Source organism: Castor canadensis, chromosome 10 (assembly GCF_047511655.1).
Source record: "Castor canadensis chromosome 10, mCasCan1.hap1v2, whole genome shotgun sequence".
NCBI lineage: Eukaryota > Metazoa > Chordata > Mammalia > Rodentia > Castoridae > Castor > Castor canadensis.
The window spans coordinates 64861874-64875540 of NC_133395.1; the positions used below are offsets into that span (position 1 = coordinate 64861874).

The 13667-nt window shown below is 37.0% G+C and overlaps 1 protein-coding gene across 5 annotated transcripts in view; it reads left to right on the forward strand.

Annotated features, from left to right (window-relative positions):
* Positions 1-11993, forward strand: part of Vps36 (vacuolar protein sorting 36 homolog) — a 29635-nt gene extending 17642 nt beyond the window's left edge. For 2 of the 5 annotated variants that reach the window (XM_020178385.2, XM_020178389.2), the window contains exons 7-14: positions 1827-1859; positions 1965-2042; positions 2787-2921; positions 4975-5040; positions 6396-6460; positions 7076-7160; positions 8420-8496; positions 8582-11993. In XM_020178385.2, coding sequence (XP_020033974.1) covers positions 1827-1859; positions 1965-2042; positions 2787-2921; positions 4975-5040; positions 6396-6460; positions 7076-7160; positions 8420-8496; positions 8582-8675 — 633 coding nt within the window. In that variant the 3' untranslated portion in view covers positions 8676-11993. The remainder of the gene's footprint in view (positions 1-1826; positions 1860-1964; positions 2043-2786; positions 2922-4974; positions 5041-6395; positions 6461-7075; positions 7161-8419; positions 8497-8581) is intronic. The other 3 variants (XM_020178387.2, XM_020178388.2, XM_020178392.2) reach the window with 3 other exon arrangements.
* Positions 11994-13667: the final 1674 nt, after the last annotated feature.

Sequence of the window (13667 nt, forward strand, 5' to 3'; positions counted from 1 at the left end):
AGTGAACGACTTTGGATTATTTATATTCCTTTTTCTGAATGCTGCCCTACTAACTTGGTGTTAGTATGTGCTTGTCTGTTTTTGTATTTTTGAGATAGGGTCTCACTTTGTAGCCCAGATTGATTTGAACTCTCAGTCCTCCTGCCTCACCCTCCCAAGTGCTGGGAGTATAAACGTTTGCTACCATGCCTGGCTCAAAATGACGTTTTTCTAAATTTTTATGAAATGAGTTACTCAATTTCGGTCTAGTTTCATGGATATAAGGTTCTGTAAGCTAGCAGACAAAATAATAGAAGGTGTGTGTGCATCTGTCTCACTCTAACTTTTGTTGTAGGTACTTTTTCCACCCTTTTTTTGATAGTTGGCTAATTCCAAAGTTCAGAATAATAATAGAAATAGAAGTGAGGAAGCTATTGTTTTGCTTTATAATTACATAAATTTTCTTAAAGTTATATGGATAAGTCTTCCAAGGCACTATAATTATGTTTATTTTTTAAATGATTATATTTATAAGCAATAAACGTTAACATATATATTCTATGTGGGTTCACTATTTTGGTGTGTTTTTCTATGAAAATATAATAAAATTTTGTCTTACCAGTTTTCTGTACACATGTAAAAGAAATTTATTAATATTTCATATAGTCAAAGTAAAAATCTTAAGTGTACAAATTGCCTGTGTGTTTTATTTTTGAAAACTAGGTTGGTGTGTGATTTGCCTCCCATTTAAATGCCCAGAGCTTCTCACAAAGGGTTTCCTGCCTCTGCTGGCTGTTGCTGATAAGAAGGCAGTGTTTAAGCCCTTTGTTTATCTGAGGAAATTCCTGTTAGGTGTGTGCACATTCCCCTTTGTTCTGTGTTAGCCTTAGCTGGTTGGCCATAAGAATCTCACACAACACTCTATTCTTTTAGCAAAACCCCTTTGCAGATGGGGATACTTTTCTGCAGATGGGCATGAGCTTCTGAGAGCCACTGCTTTATGTATGACTTATTTTTCAATTAATGACAAGTTGCTTAATTGATTTTAAAAATAATGCCTGTGCACATCAATTAGACAAAAAAATTCTACACAGGCAGTATATTTTCAGTAACTTGAAATAATTTATTAGAAACATGTCTGGTTAAATTTGAAGAGGCCTTTGAAGTGGAATATTTGCTATAGCAAATTAAACAACTGATCAATTAACATTTATTTAGATATACTTTTGGTGGTACTCAAATGTACAATGGGTTTAATACTTAGAGGCTGAGGCACTATTTCAGTTGAATCACACCCTATTAGTATATCCAAAATTATTGCCAAAAAAGTATTCCTGAAGCTGTGTATTGTCATTTTTAATCAGGGAAGTTTTACATTGCTTTTGATTCTTGATATCCTTTCAAGAAAGTCAAAGATAGTCACTGGGGAGTGAACTCAGGGCATACTCCCAGCCCCAGAGTTTTTTTTTTAAATTGTTGTGCTGGGGTTACATTGTGACAGTTACAAAACCAATTTTCTTATTTGTGTTACATAACAATAAATAATATTTTGTGAATTATTGTTTAGTTAGTTACCTTTTGTTTGTTTAATCAATAGTAACTATTTTCCTCTTAGAAACTGAAAAATTTGCTGCAGTTTGTTTTGGAAAGTTTATGGTTTCTTATCTAAAATAAATTTTAAAAATAATGTAGATGTATTACTTATATACTTATTTTATTAATAAACAGATATTTGTAAGAAAATTTCATATATTTGTATTATGGGGAGAAATCTGGGGATGGTCACTGCTTTACAACATTTTAATTCTTTAGACAGATTCCAACAAAAACTTCATTTCTCATTTCAGGCCTTTGAAGACCTTAGCAAGCTAATGATCAAGGTACATTTCATTTATGCCCCTTAATACATACAGTTGACATACGGTTTTGAAAACACAACATTGGGAGCATTATTTCTTTTTTAGTCTTTCTTTTTCTTTTGATAGGCTAAAGAAATGGTGGAGTTGTCAAAATCAATTGCTAATAAAATTAAAGAGAAGCAAGGTGACATCACAGAAGATGAGGTAAAGAAACTTTTTGTTTAAGGTATTCAAAACCACATTACACATTAACACAATGATGTTTTTGTGGCTTGCCTGTTTGCTTCTTTCTTTTTAAATTTTTACTATTTATTCATTTGTTGGCTCCAGGGCTTGAACCCAGGGCCATTTTTACCACTGAACTACACCTGCAGCCATCAAGTTTTCTTTCTGATTATAGTATTTTATTTCTTTCTTTTAGAACTTGATGGTATATGAAAGTAAAAAAAAAAAGTAAACCATAAAAGTTTTGTTAGTTCTAGTAGGAGTCAAGATTATTTCAGTGCCTTTTCTTGGAGTATAGAAAACAGACACTGAAGTGTTGAAGGAGTGGCTATTGTATACATATCCCTAAGTTTGATGTGTGTTTCATTAAATTTGTCCTAAGATCTGGTCACATGTATTTTTCCTTTCTGAATTTTCAGTTGTATCATTTGGTTAGTATTAAGTATAGCATGGCCATTATCTAAGTCTTCTCTCATAGTAAATTTGTGAAGTAAACAGTATGGGAAAGCAAAGTAGTAGACGGAAGGAGAATAACTTGATTTCTGCAAGAAACCACTAAGAAATCCTCTGCTTTAAAGCTCACAGGATACAGATGCAGTAAAGAAATGGTTACATAGAGAACTAACTGAGTGGAATTGAACTTGTGATAGAAGGATTTTACATGTTGAGGTGGGAAGACTAACTCTGCCCAGTCTTTTCATGCGCTTTCCCCTCTTATTGTAGACTATCAGGTTTAAGTCCTACTTACTGAGCATGGGAATAGCCAACCCGGTCACCAGGGAAACCTACGGCTCAGGCACACAGTACCACATGCAGCTAGCCAAGCAGCTGGCTGGGATACTGCAGGCACCACTAGAGGTAAAACCAAATCTCAGCATATTTTTGGGACTGGGGTTTAAACTTAGGGTTTTGAGCTTGCAAAGGAGGTGCCTTACCACTTGAGCCACATCTCCAGTCCATTTTCCTCTGGTTATTTTGGAGATAGAGTCTCTCAAACTATTTGCTTGGGCTGGCCTTGAACCGTAATCCTCCTGGTCTCACCTCCCAAGTAGCTAGGACTATAGGTGTGAGGCACTGGCACACAGCCTCAGTGTTTTTAAAAGTGTATTAAATGATTTCTGGGTCATCAGGAATCTTAAGAGCATAACTCCTTTTACATGTGGTTACTAGTAACCAACATGCTATTTTTTCTTTTAGGAATATTAAGTTAGCTGATTATACTTATTAATTATTCTTTGTAATTTCTAAATTGCTTTCAATTTCCATTTTAGATATCTATAACTTTCTAAATCTATTTGATAGAAGTTTTTATTTTAAAAACATTATTTATATACTTTCTATATATCTAGAATTTAATATAGAGTATGTTAATAATTCTATAATGCAAATTCATCTAGTCTAACAGTATTCAGCTAATCAAATCTTTATTATAGCACTTTTATTTTTTTTCTTTTTTCAAAAACATTTTTATTTGCATATACTAGTTGTACAAAGGATTTCATTGTGATATTTCCATATATGCATACAATGTACCTTGATCAAATTCACTGTTCCCCTCATCCCGTCTCCCTTCTTTAAACAGTTTCAACAGGTTTTCATTGTTGTATTTTTATACGTGTGTGTAAAGTACTTTGACCATATTCACCTCCCCTCACCCTCTTCTTCACCCTTCCCCCTCCCACTGGTACCCACTCCCAAACAGAACCTGTTTTACATTCCCATCATTTATTTTTAAGTACTAGATTCTGCATATGAGCAAGAACATGTGATATTTATTCAAGCACTTTTATTAAGAAATATTTCAAACATGCCCAAACAAATAATATGAATCCCAACCTCCATTCAAAATAATTTTAAAGCAAATCCCAGACATCACATCATTTTATCTGTAAATAATTCAATAACTATAATGACAAAGACTCCTTTAAACACAACACTCTTTTCATACACCATTTCATACCTAAAACATTAAAAATCCTCAATATCATCAAATATCTAGTTAATGTTCACATTTTCCCTTATAGTTTGTCTTTTTAAATCAGGATACATTGCAACTGATCAATTTGTCTCAGGTTTGGGTGTTTTGTTTTGTGTTTGCTTTTTGGTACTAAGAATGGAGCCCAGGGTCTCATGCATGCTAGGCAAAAGCACTACACTAAGCTAAACCCCCAGCTCCCTGTTTTTCTTTTTGTTTTTAATTCCACAGGTTTTCTCTTCCTCTACTTCTTGTCTCTCCAAGTCATAAAATTTATTTATTGAAGAAACTACTAGTTTATCCTATAGAGTCTTGTACTTTGGCTGACTATATAGTATTAACATATTTCCCATTCCTATGCATTCCCTGAGGGGTTTTTGTTTTGGCCTTTTGTCCTGGTAAGAATACTTTACAGAAGGAGTTGTGTACCTCCATGAGAAGGTGTGTAGTATCCGGTTATCTCTATTTGTAACATTAGCAGTCATTGGCAGTAATTACCTAGACCTGTTGCTTCATTAAAGGTTATGAAATGGTGACATCATTCATTAGCTGGAGTAACTTAAAAATATTTAAATGTACTTCTAAAAAGCCTTTGTAGAGCTCCTCTTTTCATTTAAGAAAATGCTGACCATGGCAGTTAAAGTCTAAAACTTGAGTTTGAAATGCCTCGTGGTACCCAAATAAGTTCTCATGTGTATAAATACAGTTTTTAAAAAGCTTAAGTTTTCTGATTTTTTTGTGTGTGTATTGGGGTTGGACTGGGGTTTGAACTCAAGGCTTGATGCTTGCAAAGCAGGTACTCTACTGCTTGAGCCATACTTATAGTTCAGTCCAAGTTTTCTGATTTTTTATTTCACTCTGATTATGATTTCTGCTGTGAAATACTAACTGGGGCTAATTGTAATATTTTTTTTTTCCCCTATCTTATGTTAACAGGAACGAGGGGGAATAATGTCACTCACAGAGGTGTACTGTTTAGTAAACCGAGCTCGAGGAATGGAAGTAAGAATAGCATATTTAGATACTTTTTAGCTAAATATAGACTTTCTTGATATAATACAAATTCCCCTCTAGTGATTACAATTTGAGGAAGGGTTGTGAATATCAAAGCTATTTTGAGAAGCAGTGTGGTGCACTGAAAAAGAATGCTGCCCTGGGATCTAGAGAGTAGAGTCTGTTCTGTTCCCAATCTTGCCAGTGACTTGCTGGGTGGCCTTGAGTGGCTTACTTAACCTCTCTAGAACTCAATTTCATACTTTAAGATAAGGGTGTGTACTGAAGAGATAAAGGTTAGCCTTTCAGTGCTAATGTTCTGCATTTTGCTGTGATGAATAAGGCTGTGAACAAAACCCTTTCTCTGCTATAGTTAATCCTTTTGATTTAACTCAGTTGGACTCAGTGGCCATGCAAAGAGCTCAGAGGGAAAGCCACCTTGTTCTTTTGACTGTTTATCAGAAGGGGCTGTTCTTTGCTCTCATTGCCCTGTCAACACCCAGGTAGCAGTGGCCTCCAAGGTTCTGTCCAGGTGCTCTTTTGCCCCAGCAGTCACAGCAGACTTGCAATGTAAGCAGTCACCTCCAAGGGAATGAATTATGCATGTCTTCCAGTCCTCACCCCAGTTCCATGAGTGCAGCCTCTTGTGTTTATTTGAATAGTCAGATCTGCCATTGGTTAGTACTTACTATCCACCAGGCATACTGCACCTGTTACCTCACTCATCCTCCATCACTCAGTGAGGTAGCTAGCTCCATTTAGGGGATAATTTGGGGATGATGAAATTGAGGTGTAGATTAAATTACTCAATCAGAGCCATGCAGGTGTAGTTTGGCTGGGATTTGGACCCAGGCCCAGTCAGCTCTGAAGCCATCCTGTGTGACTCAAAGCTGTATTTATCCCCACCATACTGTGCCGACTGGTTAAGGTTGCACCATCCAAAAGAGTACCTCTATCAGCTAAAATTGTGAACTTGTAACATACTAGATTTAGAAGACTTAGTACAAAGTAAAGAAATGTTAAATCTCAGTATCTCAGTTTTGGAGAGGACTGGAGGAACTAGGGATAGGACCCAGGGCCTTGTGCATTCTAGGCAAGTGCTCTACCATTGAGCGATACTCTCAGTCCCTTTTATTTATTTATTTACTTACTTTTTGTGTGACTACTAGAAAATTTAAAGTTATATATGTGGCTTGAATTATATTTCTGTTGGATAGCACTGCTCTAATGAATTGAAGTCTTTGTCTCCTTTGTTAATCCTTTTTTCCTTGTAAAATACTTGATTTCCTATTTCAGTGGTCATTACAGTTATATAGCATTACTCTATTACTTTGCAGTTTAAACTGGATTCTTTTCCCTATTAGTTGCTGTCACCAGAAGATTTAGTGAATTCATGCAAGATGCTGGAGGCACTGAAATTACCTCTCAGGTAAAGGAGCCTTCACAGGAAGTTTACCACCTGTACCTGTGATTCCACACAGAGGAGACCGGAAAGCTCAGCCAAGTTTACCACCCTGCGTGGCAAGCCAAAAAGTTGCCCTCTTGAAATTACATTGTATATGACCTGAGTTCACCTGGCACCAAAAACATCTTCTGTCATCCTGGCTTTGATCTTATCAGAGCTGGACATATCGTAAGAGGCTCAAAGTCAGACTCTTGTGATTTGAAAGAAGAAGATAAGAATGTGAGCTTCTCGCAGGATGTCAGAATAAGTAGCCCTCTTCCGTAAAACAGTTTGTGTTCATTTCTGGAGATTCACAAGTGAGGGGGTTAGGCTGTGAATTGTATTTTCCTTAGGCTAAAAGAGTCCCTAGCCAGACATTTTATTTAGTATATAGATTGCAGTTCATAACTTTATTATCTGTTAATTTATGAGCTCTTTAGTTCTGCCATATACTTGTGCCCATTATATTTTAAGTGGTATTGTGTGAGTAATATTGTCCTCATGCCTGGGCATAAAACAAAGTGAAAAATGTTTGCTCCTTCTTAATGGTTGAATATTCTAAATGATTCATGACTTTGTTCTCACATCTTTGAATTTCAGGCTCAGGGTTTTTGACAGTGGCGTCATGGTAATTGAGCTTCAGTCCCACAAGGAAGAGGAAATGGTGGCCTCGGCCCTGGAGACGGTATGTGAACCCTGTTTCCTCCAGTCATTAAGGCTTCCATGAAGACCCAAGTGCTTAGCAATTTGAAAAGCAGGATTTCCTGTAGAATTTAACTTTACTAAAAAGTAACATTTGCAGACTCAATAAAAAATGGTTTATTATTAACTGAAAATGACATATTCATTTAATCAAAGTAATTTGTTAAAAACTTTTTGAAGAGCTGGGCACAGATGGCTCGTGACCATAATCCTAGCTACTTGGGAGGCTGAAATTGGTAGGATGGCAGTTTGAGGCCAGCCTGGGTAAAAAGTCTACAAGACCTCATCTCAGCCAGTGGCTGGACATGGTGGTGTACATCTGTCATCCCAAGCTACACAGAAGGCTAAGATGGAGAGGATTACAGTTCCAGGTCAGCCTGGGCAAAAAAGTTTTCAAGACTCCATCTCAATGGGAAAAAGCTGGGCATGGTGGCATGAACCTGTCTTCCCAGTTACAGTATCAGCTTAAAATAAGATTTGGTCCAGTCTGGGCTGGGCAAAAAGCAAGACTCTATCTCTAAAATGAGACCTGTCAAAACTGTTCCAGGAATAGGGGCAGGGGGAATAAAGGAGAAGTGATGGAGGTGGTGAATTCAGCTATGATATATTGTGACATTGTAAATGTCACAATGTACCCCCAGTACAACAATAATAGTAATAATAAAGATTTTTAAAAGATCTGTCTCCAAAATAACCAGAACAAAAAGGGCTAGGGACATGGCTCAAGTGGTAGAGCACCTTTCTAGCAAGCTCAAAGCCCTGAGTTTAAACCTCAGTACTGCCCAAACAAAAACAAAATAATTTTTAAAGGCTTATTGATCCTCTTAACATCTTAGGGTCAGGAGGGCTAGAATTAGTGAGGTACTTGCTTTTCTCTTGAAACCCAGTGTTGAGAACAGGCTTTTAACTTGGGTCCTTTACTGGACATAGACATAACTTTATGACTCCTTTACTGGAACATGTGATATGCTGAATTAGAATTTATTATGTGTTCACTTCAGAATATCCTATTCTTTCTAGGCTTCAGTACAGTGCTTTCTACATTATAATAGACTCATGTTGACAGCTTCTCTGTTGTATTTGTTCTTGGTTCATCAACTTTTGTAGAATTAGGCATTAGTTAAGCTTTAGTTCTATAGTTAGTATTTAGATTTTAAAAGAGAATATAATTTCCTGTATGTAATCTAGTACCTAGGTATATGAAAGTAATCACTTTTTTTTTCTGTTGTGTATTGCTGTTAGGTTTCAGAAAAGGGATCCCTAACATCAGAAGAGTTTGCTAAGCTCGTGGGAATGTCTGTCCTCCTGGCCAAAGAAAGGTAAGTGCACCCTTGCCCTTCATGACAACTTGTGTTTGTATTTCCAAATGGACAGATAATTGTGGCTTTTTCTCTTTATTCCTAGGTTGCTACTTGCAGAGAAGATGGGCCATCTTTGTCGAGATGACTCAGTGGAAGGCTTACGGTTTTATCCAAATTTATTTATGACACAGAGCTAAGGGTTTCATGTTTGAAATACTTTTTTGACCACACACTTGCATTGTGTAGCGGTTTTTATGACATTGAGCTAAGAAATAAACCCTGATAAACTGAGAATTTGTTAGAGCTTCACAGTATCATATAAAACTCTTTTACTCTCTTCCTAAATACTATGGTCACAGAAGCTTCTTATTTAGGGTACATATAGGAAAATACAGAAAAAGGAATGCTGATATAAATTAAAAAGTATGCTATAACTTGAAACATGGTGGATTTTAACTTGATCCCCAAATGTAACCATTTATAAAGAAGAGAATTTAAGTTCTTGGGGGAAGAAAAGGAAAAGTTGCATGTTTAGAAAGGTTAGATTATTATTTTGATGTGACTAAAATTCACTGAAATGTAAACGTTTTCTTCTATGTCTGATATGCCCACTATGGGAGGTTTTCATGAGGAAGTCATAGCTACAATGTAGTTTAAGAACCTGACAACACTGGAACCAAATATCAAACTGCAGAATGCCACATGAGGCTCTTCCTAAGGGCTTTTCAAAGCAGCCATAGGCATGTCTCCAACAGACCAAATAAAACACCTTTTAAAAAGGAGAGGGCTGGGGTATGGCTCAGTGGTAGGATGCTTGCCTAGCATGCATGAGGCCTTGGGTTCCATCCCTGGTATCAAAAAATAAAAAGGGAAAAGGAGAAAATATTATTTGACTTATATATATATACTCCAACTAATTTCTTTTAAAGAATGCAACTGTATCATTTTGCTTAAAAAATGCCATGGATTTTGAAGCTGAATTAAAGAACTGTATGGACATGCCCAGAGTTATGATTACAGATCTGAGAGGTAGATGGCTCAGGAGTTCCCTAGAATGTTGTGCAGGTAAAAGAAGCAAGGGAACCTTTAACTAACTTCATAGGAACCTCACTAGAAGCCAAGGCTAGGAAATAGAAAGTGGGCAGCAACATGTCTCCTTTTCCCCTCCCCTAAGGAGTCTCAACACTGAACTTTTAAAAGCATGTCTGTCATATTCCAGCAATATGTTTTTCTTCTTTCTCCTATGCATTATAACTTGTGTGGAGAAACCATCTCAGTAAAAAGTGTTACTGATAACAAAAACTGGCTAATATTGCCTATAGATGCTTGAGTTTAAAGTAGACTGCTGGACTTCATATGCTGCTATTCTACAGTATGCAGCTTGTTGGTGTTACCTCAAACTCAGGGACCTCACAGAACAGAAGGAGACCCCCCTTTTTGGGACTAAGTTGGAAAGTGAAAGGATACTGATGGTTTTGGCCAAGTCGGCATTGGAAATAGTATCTGTATTGGGAGAGCCATTGGGACCAGGAGGAGGAATGCCCAGGTACACTCTGGGACTTCTCGTACATTCTTACTGAGTAAGGTAGAGGCCACTGCCACATTCTGGGGAAGTGCCAGGGTCCTCAGCCACAGAGCCAGGAGCAGTGGCTATTGCTGCTTTGTGTCCTTCAGTATCACAGAAATGCTGTGGCTGAGGCAGTCTGCTTTAGTCTTCATTTTCAAAACTGTCACTAACTCTTCATTGTGGTGACAGATCCCCTAATTACCTCATTGCTCAACCTCAGGTTTATTTTGGGGGTAATTCAGTGTCTGGCCACCCAAGTCTTTTAGGGGTTAGTTAGACCATTGTGTAAGCTTGTTTGTGTGTCTCGCCTCTCTCTGAGTTGCACTTACTCTGTCACATGGCTCTGGCAGACAGACAGACACACATACACACACACACACACACACACACACACACACACACACACCACATCTCATCTGACTGAGGTTCTTAAAATCAGAGAAGATAAATAATAATCTTGCACCAGCTGGAATAGTTGCAAGTAAGGGTGTTGGAGCAACTGAGTCTAGCTCTAATGGTTTGGATTCATTATACCAAACTTAGAGAGTCAGCATATTTATGTACTTTAGTGTGACAAGGTATTAACAAAAATGGAGCATTCGAGTCGAACAGGAAAAGTGACATGAGTATAATCTCCAGATATCACATTAATTAAAAATAAGTATGATTGATTTTATTATTTTATTTTAAAGTGGGCATTCTTCACTGTTCCCAGACCTCTGTGTATATATTTTCATTTTTTGCCAAATGAGATGTTATTTTGGTTCTTTATTTGTAGAGGTTATGTTTAAATACAACCAATCAGGCCCTAAGTGCAAAAAAGTTCTGCTTTGGTGCTTATCACTGTATAACTATTATTTTTATTTCTTAACTTTGCTCTTAGGAGCACAAATCTCTTTGTAGCTTTATGGTAATGGAATATTTCTAGTCACTGTTAAGAAAAAATTTTTACATTGTATAAGTAAAGGCTGTTTTCGGGGTTAAATGATCGGTATTAATGTATATAGAGTAAAATAATTGCAAAATTTTTAAATGATTTTCTTACCTTGGTGTTCTTTTGAAATACTCTGAAAAATACATGAAATTGGTAAACCTTTAATCATACTAGTCCGGTATGTTAAGAATTTTTCCTTCAGATTTTAAAATTAAGGATTGCTCATAAATATGTATGCTTTGAGCTCTCACAATTTTAGTTATCTTTAAAAAATGGGAAATGAGTGGTGAACTGTTTTTTTTTCAAAGCTCCTGATGTGAGTCCCACTGTGGACTAACCCTGTGTACTTGTGTGAGCATGCTGTCTCTTGTGCCTTGGTACCCAACTAAGCTGACCAGAACATGCATTGCTCTTGTCATCATTCTCTTACTCAAATATTTAAAATGGTTCTCTTTAGCACAGCAATCTCAAAGCCTTCATTTTGGTACAGTGAAGTCACAACTTGTAAGGCAGTTAGGTTTTAAGACTTTGCCTAAGGACACAATTTAGCACGCTCAAAATGATCCTCAAAAAAATCTCTTAAATGCCAATAAAGTTCTCTTTATAGTCTTACGGTTTGTGGAGTGATATGTAAGTACAAAAATATTATGCATATAGTAAATACAATATGTAATTAAAAGTGCATATCAACATTAGACTTTTATAGCATTAATAATTACACTGTGGGTTTAATGTGTCTTTTTGCCAATAGGTATGGTTGGATTTATGTAAATTTACCTACAATCCTATCCCTTATAGTAGATTTAGACTGTAAGCTTCACAAGGGCAGAGATTTTTGTTCATGGATATAGCCCCAGAGCCTAGAACAGGGCCTGGCACACAGTAAACATTAAATAAACATGTACTGAGTGAATGAACTTTGGTGTAAATACCTGTTTATACTTTGACTCCTCTCTATCCTACTTGAGCTCCCATTGAACTCAGTGAAACAAATAAACCATTGTTTGGAATACACATGAATTTTGTGTGAAGAACTTTGTGGGGCACTGGGCAGTGGGAGACAAAAAGGTGAATAAGAAACAGCCCTCCCTTAAGAAGATGCAACTTCCATTGAAGATAGAATGAAGTGCATGCCATGGAAGAGACACAGATACCCCACTGAGGAAAACTGAGGAAGGAGTTTTCAGTTCTGATGAAGGGCACTGGAGATTTTGTGGAGAGGAAGAGCCTGGTAAGCTAGGCTCACAAAGACAGATTGCCAGTGAGAGGAAGGTGCTGGTTCACCAGAACAGAACGAGGTATGCCCTCCTGGATGTATCCCCCTTGTTTGTCCAGACTTCCTTTGATTACTTATTCCCATTCATCCACACTAGTCCAAATCATACCTTGTTCAATCCCACCTGCTCTAGAATGTCTGTTTCCAGTACTAGCTCTACTTTTTCTAAACTCAATAAGAGTTACTGTCTGTCTCATATACTTGACTATATTTCAAATTGTTCCCTTGATGCCACAAGAAAATAGAGATATTGGGTGTCTTTAAGTTCAAAGACTATCCTGTAGCACTTATGAATCCTCACTGCATTGGGTGAGTGACTACACAGTAGATTCCTACTTGAGTATTACCTGAACTGAGTAGCTTTGGATTATATACTGTTGGGGACTAGTGGAGTGGCTCAAGAGGTAAGTGTGCCTGCCTAACAAGCATGGGGCCCTGAGTTCAAACCCCAGTGCTGCCAAATAAATAATAAAAATTATAGTACTGTCAAGTTGACCAGCAACCCCAAGTCTGCATCCTTTACCCTTTTCTTGAGAGGCTTCTCAGCAAGACTTGCCATAGCTCAACCTGTCTGATACCTACTCTGTCTTACTCAAAATTCCAAGACCTGGGCCATGTCTATGATACAGGATGCACTCCTGAAAAGTCAGATTATACACATGTCAGATCTTGTTTTTACAGTCTAGGATTTGGGTTATTCATGTTCTTGTGTTGTGATGCAAAATCGTGAGTCAGTTAAGACTTTCATCTTAAAGCATTACCAAGGGAAGTAAAGATTGTTCCATTTGTATTCAGGGAGTAACTGAATTTTACAGTTTGCACAGAACACTAGATCAGTGGCTGACTCAGAAAAACAATGCAATGTATTTGAGAGTTTTAGTTCAGTACTGACAAGACCTTACCACTGTTCTTTGGAAAGCTTTTTTTCTCCCTTTACTTTTATAAAAATATTAAGCTATACTTAATTGTCTAATAAAGATAAGACAGTTTGACCAAGCATCTCAAACTGTTATTTTTAAAATGACCAAGCATATGGGTAGAGCCACTTGTACCTGGAGTTAGGTATTCTTATCATGGAAGAGTGGCTCTTTGGAAGAGATTGTCATGAAAGGTTAATACAAAGCACGTTGCTTTCTATATATCACAGTCACCATAAAACTTCACTGTAACTATTGTATGGCTTGTATGGTGGCAAGGAGGAGTGATTAGTCATGTCCTCAAGGTTACAGAGCAGGGTTGGAATTTTTAGACTTTGTCTTAACTTCAAAGCCCTGTCTTTCCACCAGAGACTGTGTGGCATGTATTTGAAAAGAGCCCAACTTGAGTTAGTGAATGGCTGTTAGACTAGATAATTTTACTGGCTGTGAACTAGATGATAACCTTAAAGCTTTCTTTGAGACATGGATTGATGG